Source organism: Indicator indicator, chromosome 15 (genome assembly GCF_027791375.1).
Source record: "Indicator indicator isolate 239-I01 chromosome 15, UM_Iind_1.1, whole genome shotgun sequence".
Taxonomy (NCBI): Eukaryota; Metazoa; Chordata; class Aves; order Piciformes; family Indicatoridae; genus Indicator; species Indicator indicator.
The window spans coordinates 17,946,344-17,964,644 of NC_072024.1; the positions used below are offsets into that span (position 1 = coordinate 17,946,344).

Below are 18,301 nucleotides of genomic sequence, written 5' to 3' on the forward strand. Positions count from 1 at the left end.
AAAAGCTTAAAAAAGAACAATAGATAAAAAGAAAATCTCTCAGCTCTCTTGAACTGTACTGACCAGTTCGAAAGACAAACTACTACTCAGTTTGCAGTCTTTTACATTGCCACTCCAATATCAATGCTTTCAAGAAACACATGTACAAACGTTCTTCCACACAGATCTTAGGCAAAAAAAAAAAAAGAAAAGACAGCCCTTTACTGCAAGCACATACAAGAACTGTTCTGCATGAGCATTTCATGTTCCTTTCTTCATATACTGGGAGAGGAACTGGCTTCTGACGAAGTGGATCAGCTTGGTCTCTGTGCTGAACATCGTAATGATGGTTGCTGCAAAGCACAGAGCCCCCATGCAGATGTGAATCAGCCTTCCCATCCAACCTTTATCACAGCACAGGAATACCTACACCAGAAGAAAGAAGCAATTGCAGGAAAACAGTTCAGCACAAAGTAGATTGACTGTCTCAATAAAAATAAAAAATAAGGTCCAGCATCTCTTTTGACTATGCTCACATCACACCATCGACAAGCTGTGTGTGGTTCTGTCACATGCACTGATTCTACTGATCATCTTCAGTAATCACAACACTTTCTTTAAGAAAATTCTGTCAGCAGAAAACAGGCATTCAGTAGATAGATACCCACTACATGTGGAAGCTGTTATTATCTGGCATGCAGAAATACATTGAGAGATGACGAAAACTGACGGTGCCATCACACAAGTCTGCTACTTTGCACCACTATTTTCTTACAAAGCCTCACCAGAAATCGCTCATTCCAAACTACAAAGCTCTCCTTTCTAAGGCATAACGGATTTCCAACCTGTCAGATTTCTGTACATTGAAATGCTACCACCTCCATAATAACTAGTCTGGGCAATTACCATCCTGTAGTCAGAACAAATGTGATTAATGTGCTCTTGGCAATTTTGGCAATTTTCGTTTCTGTTCTTTTGGTTGGTTTTCCTCTGTTATTTCTTTACTACAGAATTTGTAGTAAGTTTCTTTGTGCTACTGCAAAGCTTCAATTACAAACTAAGGACATGGATTGATCTACAGACAGCAGAAACATGCTACCTTTTATTTTACTTGTCAAACCCATCTTCTACAGGTGGACAAAATAACTTTATATCAAAGATAAAATCTCTTAATATTCTATCTTGCCTTGCCTGTAATGCAAGTCTTCTATCCTCATGACTCTTTTTTTGCTAATGATTTTGCTCTGCTTGTGGACACAAAAGTCATTTGATGTGAACTTTCACAGCGCAAACAGAATGAAAAAGATGCTTACCTCTGAGAAACCAGTGATAACTCCACTTAGGATGTAAACAAGTACCAAAAACGGTGAGGGAAGCAGGCCCCTCAAAGGTCTGTAGGTACTTGTTTTGAAGTAATCATAAATGTAGTGGATGCTGTGAGCTATTCGAATACCCATGTTAAAGCAGTTGGCAAGGATAAAGCCAATACTGCCATGCCAGTGGGTCAGGAAGTAAGAGATGCACAGAAACGTGAAGGACAAAGCCAGCATAACAAAATTATACCTAGGGAAAAAAAAAAAAGAAATGACAACAGGCACAGCTACAGTATTCACTTGCTAACTTTATCTTTGAAGAAATAAGGCATTTATTTTCTGAAGTGAGAAACATAAATTCTCTTACTGTCTTGTAACAGAAGATAAATTGGAGAATGGAAATATTAAAAAAAAAAATCATTGGAAGAATGGAAAATACATTGAAATAAAGCAAGAACTCCATTATGTGCAGGAAGCTCTTTTTCACTCTTCAGAAAGTCAAATTTACTATCAAAGATTAATCACGTAAAAACTTGTGGATTTTTTCTATTTTATTTCAGGTATGTATTAAAAAAAAAAAATAATAATGCTCAGCAACAACATAATGCCTTATTTAGTTTCTGCTCCAAAGAGTGGCTTTGAAAACACTTCTGAAAGCAGCCCTTGGTAGGTCTAGAACATAGTGCTTTGACTGTGATAAGCAAACTTCATTGAAATTAATTGGAAAGGCCTTGTAATGTACAGCTGCTACCTAAACCAAAAAAGCTTGATGGCAGCAGTGAGAAGGCCATGAGGCTTGGAGTGAACAACCCAGGATGAACACAGAATTGGAAAATAATCAAGGCAGAAAGGGCCTCAGGAAGTCATCTGGTCCAAGTTCCTACTTTAAGCAGGTAAACCACTGAATGCAGACCCACAATTTAGATCATTCAGGAGTGTATCTGACAGACAGTAACTGCCCATGAAAAATTTTAAAAGCTGCAAAATTTTCATGAGTTTCCAGTGACAGCCTGTCAAGCACATGTACAGAATACAAATCTCCACATTTTAATTTCTTTTTCAGTTAGTGATGTACAAAAAGCTAATTTAAAAGATTTTTATTTCTCCGTTTCTAACCTTTTAACTCAAGAATTTAAACACTTGCTAAAGCTTCTACATCTAAATCTACATGCAGACACCTAAATATGTAGCTGGTGTTCAGCGGGGCAGAATATTTTCATGCTGATTTCAAACGCACTCATCCCTTTTTAAGGTCATTACAATTAATTTTTTATGAATATCAATGTTTATCAACAAACACAAGGGGGTAAAAATCAGAATTAGTGCACATTTGCTTGCCCATCTGTTGCATCTGGCTCTGGAGATGAGAAGCATAGTTCTTAAAGCAACTACAGAAAGAAACTTGCTCTTTGGAAAAAAAAAAATATTAAAAAAGAACATTTCCAAGCATATATTCATGCAGAACAATTGTTCTGTTTACATACTGAGCTCCAAGCAAACCACGTGAAGATTAATTACAGGAATATTCTGGGGACACTACTTCCTACCTGTCTACCTCCTCTTTGCACATCAAAGCAAACGTAAAACATTCTGTCACTCCATTGATAGCAAGAAACAGGACATATAAAGAGTAACATCGGAGGAGATCTGGACCTAAAAAAGACATCAGAATGATAAGGAAATTATTATTTCTTTGGTAAAAGTGTTTTGTTATTACACTAAGAAATAAAAATTATAATGTAATAACAGGAATAACTTAATTTGAAAAAAGTTTCCTGCCTAGATATTTTGAAAAGAACATAAAGAAGCCAAGAAAAAGAACAAAAGCAACAAAACCCCAAACTACCCAAGCACAGCAGTTGTTACAGTAACAGGAAAGATGTCCATCAAAACAAAGAATTTTATTAAAATGGATTTCCTAATGAAAAAGTACTATTTATCATAACCCAAATCTTCTATTGTACAGAAGTCTGTGGAAACTAATCCAATAGTCATTATGTGGTACTAAAAGTAATAAATAGTGCATTTTGAACACAACAGTAAGAAAAGCAAAAAGGCTGCTCAATACATTCAAAATTGTGCTAGATAAAAAAATATGTGCAGATTTTTGAGTCAGAGAGATGATTATGTGACTTCAAAATTCTCCATTCAGGTTTTGTATCTTTTTCTTGTCCTTTAAATTCAGCCAAGCTAAGTCATTGGAATCAACAGGAGTTTTACAGAAAAAATGTGATGATTTATGCAAGAATTCTTAACAGCTGCAGATTCTCTTTTTAAAGAATGGCTTCTTTGTTCATTCTGTACATCTTTACCTGTTCCAGAACTTAGCATAGAGCCTCCATAAATATCCAGAGCCAGCTGAGAATAGGCATAGCCAAAAACTGTGATGGTAAGACCAATCAGAAGCACAAGTTTCAACAGCAATTCTAATACATTTGCAGCCATAGCAACATCATCCTGAAAAAAAAGAAGAAAGAACAAGTAGTGAGTGACAAAAAAAACCAAAACCACAACCAGTCTGCAGCGTAAAAAATGGGTGAAGCTCTTTCTTTCTTACTTCACTATACACATGGTCTTAACTTCCAACAATTTTTATATATCTATAATGCCATTCTGTATTTCACTCATTACAACTTTCACACAAAGCATGAATGTGGCTGCTCAAGAAAAAGTACAAACAGCACTTTTAACTGCTCTAATTAATCCAAAACAAATGTACCTGCTTCTGATCCTTTATATTCTTCCCTCTTTCCAACACTTTAGCAAAAAAGACATAAAAACTCTCCTCAATAGGTAAAAAGATAAATCTGGCCACCAGGGAACCAAGGTTATTCACGATATCATATACACCTTGAGAAAAAAAAAAAAAAAGCACAAAAAAACCCACAAAAACCATTAAAACCAAACACCACAGAACAAGATAGCAGTAATCTGTAACTTTTGGCACATTTTAATTCCAAGTCTTTAACAAGAATGTGTATTCTAATTTATTTCCATTGAACAAAGAGAAAACTAGTGGAATCCAATGCCAATAACGGAACATTAAAGTAGTGTTCCCTAAAATTTCTGACAGTCTCAGCAACCACAGTTCAGAATTACAAAGATTGGTCATACATGTTACCATCTAGAGCAACAGCATCACCTACAGAGATGTGAATCCAGTAGCAGCACCAAGACACATTTAACTTCCTCTACAGGAAGAACTGTAAAAGGCCATCATGAAATTCACTGAATGAGAACAAGAATGGTAAGGATTTACTGATTCAGGAGAAGAGAAAGGTAGCTATTTTTTATTGGGAGGTTGCTCACTCTTTTTACTTCCACTGAAGTGGAAGAACAATCCTACATGACATTTTACAAGCACTTCCATCCTCAGCAAGATACTGTTCCAAATCTGCCAAGACATCTACATGTGTGTATATATATAACCTCACACACAGAGTAGTCACTGAGAGCATATGAAGACAGGCATATGGAGAAGTGCTTTACACATTCACAGTGAAACCTTGTAATAACGTTCTGGATAATTGCATTGGACTTGGAACGGAACCAAAATATTTCTCGAGATTTTGAAAGTACAGGCATATTTGTAATCATTGCTCTTTTTAAGACCCTGCAAGAAAGAGGCAGCTCAATTGTTCTGCAAGGGAAGAGGAGCAGTAGCAGCCACAGTTAGCAGTGGCAAGCACATATACTCACTTTTTATGAAGGAGAACATACTACTGCCAGCAATTATAAGAAATTCAAACTGTCCCAAGAAACTTCCAACAGTGGGCAAAGAATTACAGCCTATTTTCCTTCCCCAAGTTATAGAGACCCAAGGTGCTGGCAACTCAGTCATCTGAAGGGCTACTGCCATACACTACTCCATAACTAGACTAAGTTATTCTAGAGAAGAGCATTCAGTTTTGAGATGCAACATTACAAACAAAGATGTTCTTGCTGTAAGAGGTAACAGATTCAAAATGAAGACAGAAAACAGCAGAAAAACAGGATTACAAAAACTACAGACAACTACAATACATCAGATGTGATGTACACATGAAGTTTTGGTAAAAAGAAACAAGACCTATGGTATCATACATCCAGTGGGAAAGTTTTTATTCAAAGGAAAATGTGCAGTCCAGAATCTTCAGTTAAATTCTTTTCTATCAATCGTTCATCTAAATGGATCTCAACGTCACAAAGGCTTTGAAATCATCTCACAGGTAATAAGCGATAGAATGGCCTCAAGCTGCAACTGGGTAGGTTTAGATTGCAAAGAGTGGTCAGGCATTGGAATGTGCTGCCCCGGGAGGGAGCTGAGTCACCAACCCTGGATGTGTTTAAAGGTCGTTTGGATGTGGTGCTTGGGAATACGGTTTAGGGGTTAACCTTGCAGAGTAGGGTTATTAGTTGAACTTGGTGATCCTGAGGGTCTTTTCCAACCTCACTGTTTCTGCGATTCTGTAATCTCACATTTTCAAGTTATCTTCAATACCACCTAAAAAGCAATGACTGAGAAAACTGTCAACATTCCACACTTACCTTGATCTCCAAAATTTAACACATTCAGAAAAGTCATCACATATCGTTCCCCTGTAAGTTCAAAATAAAGAACTTCAGTACAAGTCCCTAAAATTTTCCCAGTACTTGTTCAGAATATTCTCAAAAAACTTCATCTAGGTTAGTAACCTTTGCTGGCAACAATCTCTGGAAGTCGCATGCTCACCTCCACCCCAGCTTTCTCAGTTTTGTAAATAGCATTCACTAGCTCTTCTACATCACAACCAGATGTCAAGCCTCACCTTCTGTCAAAATCTGTTTCAAGAAGGATTGTTTGAAGAAACTCCAGGTTAAGCGTGCTTCCTTCCAGTTAACAAAGGTCTGAAAAAAAAAAAAACATTACTGGATGTTAATAAGCATGATTGAATCTACAGAGTAGAAACAACATACAAATACTCTTGGCTAGCTCTAACTGTACTGATGAGGAAAACCCACAGTGTCATAGCTACTAACAACTCATCTAAAACAATGCTAAATACAAGCATCAATCTGATCTGGCAAAGCTCTTGTGTCCTTGCTGAAGATTAGTGTTGTTGCAGATAAAGTATCCAAATAAGCTTTCTACAAGAAGCACTAATCAAAGAGACTGGGAAAAACCCTGTGCTGTTTAGTATGCCAGTATAACCTTCACATTCACTGTACACAGGAATTGCTTAATGCTTTTCATACTGTCCCAGCAGTCTTGCAACTATCTTTATCTTTCCAATCTGCAAATCTTTTTCAACATGTCTTCTTTCTCACTGTGCTTTTTCATTTCTTTCTTGGCTCACTTTGAGATGACATCAGAGATACCACAGTAGCTGTATAGGATGCTGTGTTCCACCGTGTTTATTTTGTGGAAAAGTCCAAATACCAAAATAAATATGGTAAAACAGTTCTGGTTTCTTTCCTTGTCTCAGATCCAGTGACACCTGGTCATTTTCCTGCCCACTGCAGATGTTCCGCTTCCAGTTAATGGTTCGTGCAAAGATACTTAAAGGTAAGTCAACAGTAAGTCCCTAACAACAAAGACATTTCATAATGTTTTTCTGACAAGGATTTTATTGGCACAAACCACAAACAATTTGAATGTTGTTTTTTTCCAATCAGTCATCCTCTACAGTGCAGAGATATCCTCAAAATCATTCCATCAACTCCATTATCTCAGACTAACTTTCAAAGCTCTCTCAAGAAAAAATTAAGACCAAGAAATTAACTGGGCAACCTACCTCATCTTCCACCAAAGTAGGTAATAGAGCTTTCATTCTAGCAATTGGAAACGACTTCTTTGTGGCTTCAGGAGACCCCAGAAACACCACAAAATAAATTATATGGCACATTACTAGAACACTGACATATAAAAGCTGGAAAAGGAAGAAGAAAAACCATCAGCTTGCCACACAGAATTACATGCTAGAGTTCCAAATTCAGTGACAGTAAAAAGTAGTCCTTACTCCTATTAAAAGAGATGAAGACTTTAACTCCCCAGGTTATCTATATGTTATCGTGGCCCTTTGCCAACTTTTATATCTATTCACTATGGTTAAACTCCAATTATAAAGCAGTTATTCAGCCAAAACCCCATTTGACAAAGGAGCTAGCACACCAGGTCTCTGTCTTGGATCAATTATACACTACCGAGAACAGCCAATGCAAAAACTGGACAAAAACCCCACCAAATGCCCACATCTGAAGTGGATCACATTTATGTGATCACAGGCAAACTGACCTTTAATAGGTGACAACCCAATGTTTTGGGAGCCAGTATAGCCCTTCTTCATTATAGTAAAGAAATAGTTTCCATCCAAGTACATTACACATGGGTAGCACATCCTGATACAGGTTGGTGGTACAGGCTGATAAAATGACCTGTGACTATAATCTTCAGAGCAGAATGCAAAGTTTTGATATTGAATCCAGGTGGTGAACAGTCTTCAAGCATCAGAATGCATATGTGACTAAGAGTTACCATAGAATTCATAACAGAACACAACCTTATGTGCAAAACATGCCTACACAGGCATCCACTAAACTGCTGAGAGTCAGTGCCAAGTCAGTAATGCTAAATCTTAAACCTCCCTGAAGCATTTTCTCTCACCTCCTCAAAAGTTATTCAGCAGGCAAAATATCAACAGCAGCAAAATTCAGATGAATCAAGAATTTATAGAATAAAAGAACACAGGAAAATTACCTGAGCCAATGAAAAAATGTAGAGGCCCCAGTGAGGATAAAGGACTACCAAAATAACTGTCAAAATGCATTTTGACACCACGGAAAGGCTTTCAGCAATTACCTTTAAGAAAAGGAAAACACAAGTTATTTTCTGCCAGCATAATTACATACACAGGCTGACAATACATTAGTTTCACACACAGAATATAAGACTTCCAAAGTGACTGTGACTTTCTGACAGAGATCCTTTCTGCTGAGCTTAGATTGTCATTTCTCTGTGTATTTCCTGTTCTGGCATTTCACAATTTCTACATTGCACTTTCCCAGTCCTTTGTATGGGACATAAGGGAGAAAATTTTCCTTGAGACAATCATGTTCTCAATTGTCATATTTCACAACAACCACCAACTCAAATGCAAAACTGTAGAAACTATGTTCCTCTCCCTGCAATTAAAACTCTTACTTAAGTATTGAATGTTCATTAATGTAGTAATTCCTAAATAAACTAACTTACTTGCTGTAACAGGTACAAGTTCATATCTATGTTACAACTATGCCATACAGTACTAAGTGGTACACACAGTCCTGTGGTTTTCTACGTGCCTGAATACACAAAAGATCTAGTTCAGGAATTGTTCTTTTCACCAGAGAAATATAACTCTCTCACACACACACACACATACAACCCCATGGACTTCACTAACCTTAAGTCTCACAAGCAAATGAGCTTGTGCTAAAACCCAGAATGGTTCTCCAAGAAGCTCAATAACTGCAGACAAACCGAATGCTACTACACCAGCCTGATAATGTGGAACCACAGAAGGATCAGGTACTTCAAGCAAGTGTAGCCAGACTAAGCCCAAAAATACAGACCAAAAAACACCAAGAGGGACTCTGAAAAGGTAAGAAACACAATCAAAAGAAATGTCACTTGAGAAGGAAAAAAAAAATTTTAAATTTCACATAGTGCCAAAATTTCCTTAAAACCCAACAACTAAAACTCTGAGGAGTTTTAATTAATGTCCACTGTTACCATAGCAAGAATGATTTTTTTGAAATGAATACTTTTAAGGCTTTCTTTTGCAAGACAAGGAAAACATTTTTCTGATTTCTCTATTTTCTACTAAAGACTCTAGCATAAGGTCAACTGTCTACATTTCTTGCTCCCTAGGACCAAACAAATCTGATCCTCTGTCAGACTGCAGAATACTTCACACCTCTCAGTGCTGGGTTACTAGGGGTTTGGCAGACAAGCTTTGCTGGATCTTGCTGTAACAGGTTAAGGTGTCACCACTCTAACTGCTAGCCTCACTCTTTCAAAAATCCATGGTTCTTCAGAGAGTGACAGCAGAGTGAGCGGAAGAAAATGCATGCCTGCACCTGAGGTATGTCAGTTCACCAATACTTTAGTGTAGTCCTGAACCACTTCAGTTGGTGACTGGACATGAGTGCAGACTTGTATTACCTTCTGTTGACAGTGCTTCAGGAACACAAAGCTTCTGGCAGCGTGCAGAAAGTTTTACATCATTATTATCATATCCCTAAGGTATCTGATATCAAACTAAGATATCTTTCAGATCCTTCAAGAAAGTTGGTATTAACTTATGCTTCTCTATGAGGGGAGGGGAAAAAAAAAAAAAAGCATGCACACAGTTATTGTTAACTCTGTCATTTAAAGCCTACTTGAAAGGTGGTCAAATAGCAGAAAACTGATTATAATGAGGCAAAACGAACAGATCTAATACATTTCAAGTATCAGTACTAAGCTCATCCCTGAAGGAGACAATCCCTCTTCTTTACACCTGGATGCAGATGATCACACACAATGCCCATTCCTAGGCCAGATCCAGCTAATAGCTGTCCATTGCCAGGGAAAGTCAGTAAGGTGACCCAGTGGGAGACTACTCTTTTGTCATACAGGGGTGGTTTTCCACCATGTCAGAGAGGTAAATTTACTTCCCATCCCATCTATTTGGAGCTGCACAGCTGCTAGACTTGACAGAGAAGAAGTAGCAGAGAGGTGTGTCCAGGAATCAGGAAGGAGAAACTATTCACAATCTGCTTAGCTCCAATGTGCAATTACACTGGCTGCATCCTTACATAAACTTTAACCTATCCACTTTTTGCAATAAACGGCACTGCAGTTGAAAGAAGCAGTCCTTCTTACTACTTGTTAGTTAATTTCAACTCTCTTCTACCTCTTTCCATCTCCTACCCAATGCATTTATGCTGCCATATCAATAAATCACATCAGGGCTCGAGACCTTGAAAAAAAAATCCATTTGAGGCGGAAGATAAAAGAAAGAAAGAAATATAAAGCAGCTTCATAAATGCACATCAGGCAATAAAAGAGCAAGACTGACAAGGCAGAGGAACAAAAAATAGAGGACTAAATATTTGTGCATCAGGATTGTCCTGCAACAGCTACCACATAACTAAAACTCCAGGCTAAATAACAGAACACATAGCTCCCAATAACACCTTTGCCAATGTGCTTTCCTACCTACTCCAAAAAGAGATCAAGTCCATAAATGCTAAAGCAACAAACAGCTTTCTGCATCAGTCCTGAAACACGATCGAAGCTATTAAATGCCCAATACTAAAATAATTACCCAGCAAATAAATAATTGCTCTCATTATTTGAGCTCTCAGACAAGAATTTGAAGTAAATTCTAAATAAGTAAATGTTAAAAGGCATCTTACGTCAGCCACAATAGATTAATTGTTTTGGTCCAGTTTCGCTTTGTACTTCCACTCAAACAAGCTCTGCGAAACGCTTCCCTGGCTAGGAATACAACCGTCGAATACAGCAGAGTCAGCCTAAAGGAGATGAGGAGGGAAAAAAGAAAAAAAAATTATTCCTTTAAACAATATTTCTGAAATCCTTCATGCAGTAGCACCACTGACAGTTTTTACACAGGGCTGCCTGACAGACAAATCTAACAGGTATCCAAAAAACCCATGGTGCCATAAGGTATAATTACTATCTCCTACAACAGAAGATAAAGAGTTACATGTGATTACTCAAACGGCAGAAATAATTCAAGCATGCTACAAACCGAAGATGCAGTTGCAAAATTTATTGTATAGCAACAGCACATAATATGCAATTGTGTCTCTTCTTCAGCCAGCTGATGGCTTAACATGAAGACAGGCCAGCAGTAACTGAAACTGAGGTTATCAGAGGCCAAAACAAACTCTGAGACGTTCAATGATCAAACTCTGTGAAACACTAAACAGTAAATTAAACAGCATTATGCAAAGTGTTACTAGCGACACACCCTATGGACCATAAACCCAGAGAATCTGCAGCAAGCACAGCCACTTAATGCCCTATCCCAGAGCCGGGAGCCCTGTTCCTGAGGAAGCCTCCCGTACGTCAGGCTTTAGAAAAGAGCGGTCGGGATGCGGGACACGGGCTTCCCACCCGGTGCTCCTCCTCACCTCACGTTGACCACACCGATCAGCTCTCTGGAGAGGTAGCGCAGAGTGAACGCGTTCAGCCCGAAGGTGATCACCCGGAACAGCACCTGTGGAGGAAGCCGCACGGGAAACACCTGCGGGCCAAGCGAGGCTGAGGCGGCTCCCGCGGGGCACCGCTGAGGAGGAAAAGGAGGAGAAGGGGAGGCACCTGCAGTAAAGCGCTGGAGGAGGCCAGCCGCGTGGTCTGGCCGAGCACGTCCTGCGAGGCCATCGGCCCCCGCCCTGCCCCGCCGGCAAGGAATGCAGGCGCCGCCGTCGCGCCGCAATGGCGTCAGGCGGGGCGGTGCCCCGCGCTGCCGGGACCGGATCGGCCTCTGGGCGGGAAACGGGTGCCGGGCACAGCACGCGCAGCGTTCGCTCATTCAGCGGCTGGCGATACCACAGAGCAAGCGTGTCCGCGTTAAGTGATGTTCTGGACGTATACGGTAACGTGCAAAGTAACCCGGCACTCCAGTCTGCGCAGGTGCCAAAGCTAAGGCTCAGCGCCGGCTTTCTACTTGGCAAGGAGTTATTCCACCAACTCGCAAAACTGCACACGGGTCACAAGAGATACCATATTACACAGCATTGTCTGACAAGTGCTGTTTTCAAGAGATCTCTGTAGACATCTGTGAGGCGCACCAATCCCTTTATAAACTGAGGCCATACCTGCTCTGACTTCAGTAGAAAGACAACCAAAACGGAGGTAAATCACCCTACCGCAGGAAGAAGAGAGCATCTTACTTCATTCTGTCTATATCAAAACCCACCAAACAAACAAAAAAATCGATCAACCAAAACCCAACAAAAACTCCAAACACACTCATGCACAAAAATCTCCAAATAGAAACCACCAACCAACAAAGACCACACCTTCAAATAACAAAGACCCAAGTGTTAAGCTTTAGTAATACACTGAGCTGAAGTCTTCCAGGCAGATGAGATTTTAGACTTAGTGTAAACAGGAGTTCCAGACTACTAAGAAGATCGTATCTTTCTATGTATCTTGAAGATCAAGTCCAACTGTAACCCCACTACTGTGACCATTAAATTATAACCTGAAGTGTTTTATCTACATGCTTCTTGAACACCTCCAGGGATGGCAACTCCACTACCTTCCCAGGTAGCCTGTTTCAATGCCTCAGCACTTTCTCAGTAAAGAAATTTTTCCTAATGCCTAATCTGAACCTCCCTGGTACAACCTAAACCCATTTCCTCTTGTCTTCTTGCTAGTTACTTGGGTGAAGAGACCAACACCAGTCTCATTACAACCTCCTCTCAGGTAGTTGTAGACAGCAATAAGATCTCCCCTTAGCCTTCTCTTCTCCAGACTAAACCCCAGCTCCCTCAGCCACTCTTTATGCCCTTCAAACCCCTCACCAGCTCTTCTCTGGACATACTCCAGGACCTCAATGTCTTTCCTATGCTGGTGGTGCCCAGAATTGAACATCGTACTCAAGCCTCACTGGTGCTGAGTACAGGGGCATGATCACTTGCCTACTCCTGCTAGACACACCAATTTTTATACAGTCTGGGATGCTGTTGGCCTTCTTGGCTATCTAAGTACACTGTTGGCTCATGTTCAGCCAGCCATCCTCCAGCACCCCCAGATCCTTTTCCACCAGCCTGCTTTCCAGCCACTCTTCCGCAAGCCTGTAGTGTTGCTTGGGGTTGTTGTGCAGGACCCAGCACCTGGTCTGGTTAAACCTCATTCCACTGACCTCAGCCCATCGATTTAACCTGTCCAGATCTCTCTGCAGTACCTTCCTACCCTCAAGCAGAACCATACTCCTGCTCAGTTTAATGTCATCTGCAAACCTGCTGATGGTGCCCTTGATCCCCTCATCCAAATAACTGATAAAGATATTAAACAGAAGTGGCCTCAGTACTGAGCTCAGGGGGACACTGCTTTTGATTAGTCACCAACTGGATTTATCACAATGCTTTTGGACAGCAAGAGTCCACTTGGCTCTGCCAAGGTCCACAAGTTATTTATGTAATAATGACAACTGAAATCAAAAGGCTTCTAAGTATGTTGTATTGATGTCAATAAGGGTGGTTAATTTTTGGGAATAAAACCTTCACAAGTTACCATCTATGCTGCACAGGGAAACAAGAATGCAGTTGAGGAACATAAAACATGCAGCATATACCAACACTCCAGAATTCATGTTACTACTGCTCTAAACATACAAAGATTTTTATTACAAAAGTAAGGACTTGCAGGGAATAAACCAGGGTAAATCAGTATGCTAACTGGAGACAATAGTCCCATCTTTTCAGGCATCTGCCATGGACAACTCTAAGTGACAACTAGTGATGCTTTGTTGGACAGTTTGGCTTGTCACCTCATAAAGGTAAAACAGAAACAGTTGCAAAGCATGAAGAGGTGGAAAAGGAAGAGAGGCAACTGTAACTTCAACTGTTTTTAATAGCAACCAGCTTTGCCACTTAGGCCCTTTCGGCATTAATGCTTCCAAGCCACTAGATGGCAAACGGTCTTTGAGGCAGCCGGCAGCAAGAACGTCACCCTTCAGCACACGCTTGAAGCTAGACTGAAAAGTGAGTCATTCTACTCCAGCAGCATCTTTCAGATTCTACTGCAGGCTGTCAGAACAGCAGTTACAACAGGCCAACTCATTACAGCTGTAAATAGAGCTGGAAAGGTGTTTTGTACTTGAGGACAAAAATTCCCAAATTAATGACAGTGTGAGACTAGGAAGCAGAGATCTATTAAATCAGCAATGAAATGTGGAAAAAATTCCGGTCAGTTGTGACTTCTCATCTGTTCTAAAACAAAGACCTCATTGCAGAATCAAAATACAATCCAGTATAAAGGATCACTAACAAATTTTTATTTTATTATCCCAGATAAATACTGCACTTTATCATTAGTAATATATTTCAATATTTTCATTTTATTTGTGGGTTTCCTTTCCCTTAAAGGTCCCTTGAGGAATGAAGTTAGAAAACCAACTGTGGTATGAAATCATAAGCAAAGTTCTTTGCTGCTGCCTGATACCTCCTAGAATAGTGCATGACAACACAAAATGACAGACTAGGCTGTGAGCTAAAGACTGTAGATTTCTGCTGCTGAAAAAGCTTTTAGCTTTGCAGTCAAGACTGATTTTAGAAACAAGCAAAAAAAAATACTAAGAAACCCTGGTGCTGCCTGAGCAACCCAGCAGCATCCTGTCCAGTTCATGCAGCACACAGACTGAGCAAGATCCTCAACACCCTCAGGGAGCAGCCAAATACTGTTGCTCATGTTGCTCTGTGACTCTGCAGCTGGAAGGAGAAGCTCTGAGGGCAGCAGACCCTCCCCATAGCATGCATATATAGCATGCATAAGAGAGAGATACACACTGCTATTCTTACCCCTCTGGCCTGCAGCACGATTCTGTCTTGTCTCTGGATGTGCAGATTCCAGTAAAGGAGATGAATGGGTACAAAACTGGATCTGTGCAGTCCTGGCTCTGCAGAGCTCACTGACCACAATACCCCACACTTGTAGGGAGCATGATGCTTAACAGAACTGCTCTGCCTCTGCTACAAGTCCATACTTGGCATTTCATTAACAAAAAGAACAAAATACTTAATTCCTGAGGTGGCAAAAGATTGTTTTCCCTATACTGCTCAGAAGCCTTGTGCTGGCACAGGACAAATTATATTAAGTTTGGCTCTAATTTCCATTGTTTCTGTTTTAAAAGTAATGCATAAAAGAGATTTGTCTTTTTGTTCATGATCATACAAAACTTGTTCCTTTACAGACATAACTAGGAAACTGGTTTCAAAGCAGAGAGTCACATGAAGACTTGCCTGACTAGGCACTATATCTCATTAGGCTTTCTTCCTTCCTCTGAGCACCCATCTCAGATCAGGGATGTGTCTGGGCCTGAGCATGTAGAATTTCCAATTCACAGCAGAACTGTAAGAAGCAAAAGAGATTCACAGGTTATTCAGCAGCAAGGACAAGCTAGGAGTTACTGCTGTGCCAGTTTCTCCTCCCTCCAACCAAAAGGTCCCCAGAGAGTTTTTTAGATTAGTTTCCCCAGGCCTTGTAGATTGAGTTAATCTCTCTGTGCATGTTAAATAGTTAAACAGAAATTTGCATATTTCTTTTTCCCCAGCTACATTATTAGTTCAGTAAGGATTTGGGTTTTGTCCTTTCTTTTGGATGAAAGAAAAAAAGGGGGGTTTTGAAGAATGCAGAGGAGTGGTTTTCTGTGATATGCAACATTTGGAAAATGCACTCTTGGCTTTCCAGAGGAGCTTTTGACTTTGTAGTGTAGCAGTAACTTTGCTTTACACGTTTTCACAGCAGTTTAACCTTAAATACACCTTTTATATGTAATTCAATCAAGTGGTTTTGCTGATTTATCAATTTCACTTTTAAATTCAACTTTTATTTACTAAAAGATTATGTATATGGAAGACTGACACCTTTCTATATGTAAAATGTAATATAAGCCAATGTTTAACTCAAAGGAAAAGAAAAAAAGGGGGGGGGGCAAAAAAAGAGGCAACAAATATAAAAGTTGAAGATCAAAATATTAAGGACAGCATAGTGCTATATTTTCAGAAACAGTGCCAAATTATTACACTGCATACTTTACAGTATATTAAGGCAGAAGAAGAAATAGCATCTGTAGATTAGAAGAACAAAAATGAGCACTCTGCACAATGCTGTCTGTTTCAAATAAGCTTCACACTTTTCTTCCTCTCTTTGCAATTTAAAAACCTGTAACCTTCAACAGACATTCTAAAAGTCTACCAAAAAAAATTCAGTTCTTCAGTCTGAGGGAAGTAATAAATTACAGCAGTTTTGTCACTGGAACCGGCAAGCTTCTTGCTAAAATTCTTGCAGAATTTGTATATTCCTTAAGCATGCACATAATAAATTCTGCACAATCTTTGCTGTCTTTTAGATTCTAAATACTAAGCATTTCCTTTGTATTTGTTTCTGTGTTCAGCCGAAGATGATTTCTGTCTTGCCTTCTTCAAGGCTAGAAATTCCAGACATTTTCAATATAATCTAACAGTCCATCCTACCTGTCTCAGGAAACTTTGTATCAGCCCCTTACTTTGAACATCAAATAGACAATTTACCTAATTGCTATGTGCTCTGGAAGCCTACCAATATATAAAATGAGAAAACCTACAAGGGAACATCTTTCAGTCTTTTTGGAAAGTTTATAATGTCAGCAATTATCATAAGTAAGAAGTTTTCTTGTGGATAATTTCCTTTAGCTTGCAAAATATTAAGTGCCTTCATGTATTGTTCATGCTAGATATACACAACTTGATTGTCACTGTGATAAGTACTGTTTCTGGAGGGTAGGACATCTCAAACCTACAAACCTGAAATGTAGAGGTGATGAGGAGTAGGTGCTGAGGCAAAATGTAGATCTTTTTTCCTCTGTCTTCCTCTGCATTCTGTAAAATTAACATCACAGTTACACTTGCTGCTGCAGGTTTGGTGTTGACCAATGCATTACTAGTGAACATACAGAAGTGTTTTCTGAAGCATAATAAGCATAGTAAGACTATAGAAACATATTTTGCACCTGTGAGCATCTGCACTTGAAAAATCTCTACTAGCTAATGCTTGGCATCTTTGTAAGCTCCAGGCTACCTCCCCTTGAGGAAAAGTGTACTCGAAAGATGCAGAAAGCCTGCAAAAGAGACTTCTCTTTGCTATACAAACACACTCACAAACAATCTTTACTTTCATAATCATACAGAAATGAGGCTGTGCTCATTAAAACAGTTCACAGGTGCTGCATACTCATGTAGAATGATTCTATTTTAGAATTCAACAGGAGCAATTATTAAACTTACTTTGACCTCAGTATGACTTTTGCATGAAATGGCCTTAAGACTTCTAAAATCAACAGTGACAACAACTCAGTGAACACAGTAAAATACATACATGGAAGGACTCAACTGGCAAGTACTTCTGAAATACACATTAGAGGAGTTTGGATTCTGAAAATGCACTGAACACAAGATATTAGAGTTTCTCTTTCCTTTTCTCCTTTGAGTCACCTGAAGAGTTACTTCTGAAGCAGATGGAGACATGAAGGAATTATACTTAACAATCGGGGGATATCTGAGAAAACAGAGTAAGAGGGTTTTCAGCTTCCAGGAATCCAGCATCTAGAAGAATCACTTAATGGAGTGCCTTATAAAGGCTGAGAACAGAGAATTTGTGACTCACCATACACTGCCTTTAAATTCCACTTGTATGGTGTTATATAATATTGAGCATGATCACCTGTAGAACAGAACTAATTACGAGTCAGGTATCTTTCATGTCATTCATTTCCATCTCCTTTGAGAGCTGATTTTCATTCTTCCCTGAAATAACTCCTTTGAGCAAGACAGTGATTAGTTTGACAAATTGATAGAATAAAATATTTCCATGCCCCCTTCTCTTGCATTCATGACAGTTACAGCTAAATGAGATACATCTTTTGGATTCTTCTTACTCCTTAATGACAAGCAAGGGATCGCTTAAATAAGCGTATGTTTATCTATTCAGTTTCAGAAACTCCCACACTATCCTTCCACAGTTAAACCACTTTCAGTACAAAAACCTGAAATCCAGTTAGAAAAAAGATCACTAGTACAGGAAGCAGAACTTAATACTGCTCAGCAGATCTCTCCCAAGTACAAATAACGAAGAGGAGACCTCCCAATGGTCTATTTACCTTTTAGCAGAAGGTTACCTAAGAAGCTCTTCAATGTAAGAAAACAATATTGAGGGTCAAAATCATCTCTGCCTCTACTCCAGATGTCCATGTAGTCAGCTTACTGAGTTTCCTTGCCTCCATTTGAATTGGGAACAC

The 18,301-nt window shown here is 39.4% G+C and overlaps 1 protein-coding gene across 1 annotated transcript; it reads right to left on the minus strand.

Moving 5' to 3' along the window:
• Positions 1-240: 240 nt before the first annotated feature.
• On the minus strand, positions 241-11,682 carry RFT1 (RFT1 homolog). Its single transcript, XM_054387487.1, has 13 exons — positions 11,620-11,682; positions 11,433-11,518; positions 10,692-10,808; positions 8,693-8,882; positions 8,008-8,109; positions 7,046-7,180; positions 6,080-6,158; positions 5,820-5,870; positions 4,012-4,142; positions 3,605-3,749; positions 2,840-2,945; positions 1,293-1,542; positions 241-405 (listed from the first exon to the last, which is right to left on the minus strand). The coding sequence occupies exons 1-13, from the start codon at positions 11,680-11,682 to the stop codon at positions 241-243; spliced, it is 1,620 nt and encodes a 539-aa protein (XP_054243462.1).
• Between the last annotated feature and the right edge of the window lie 6,619 nt (positions 11,683-18,301).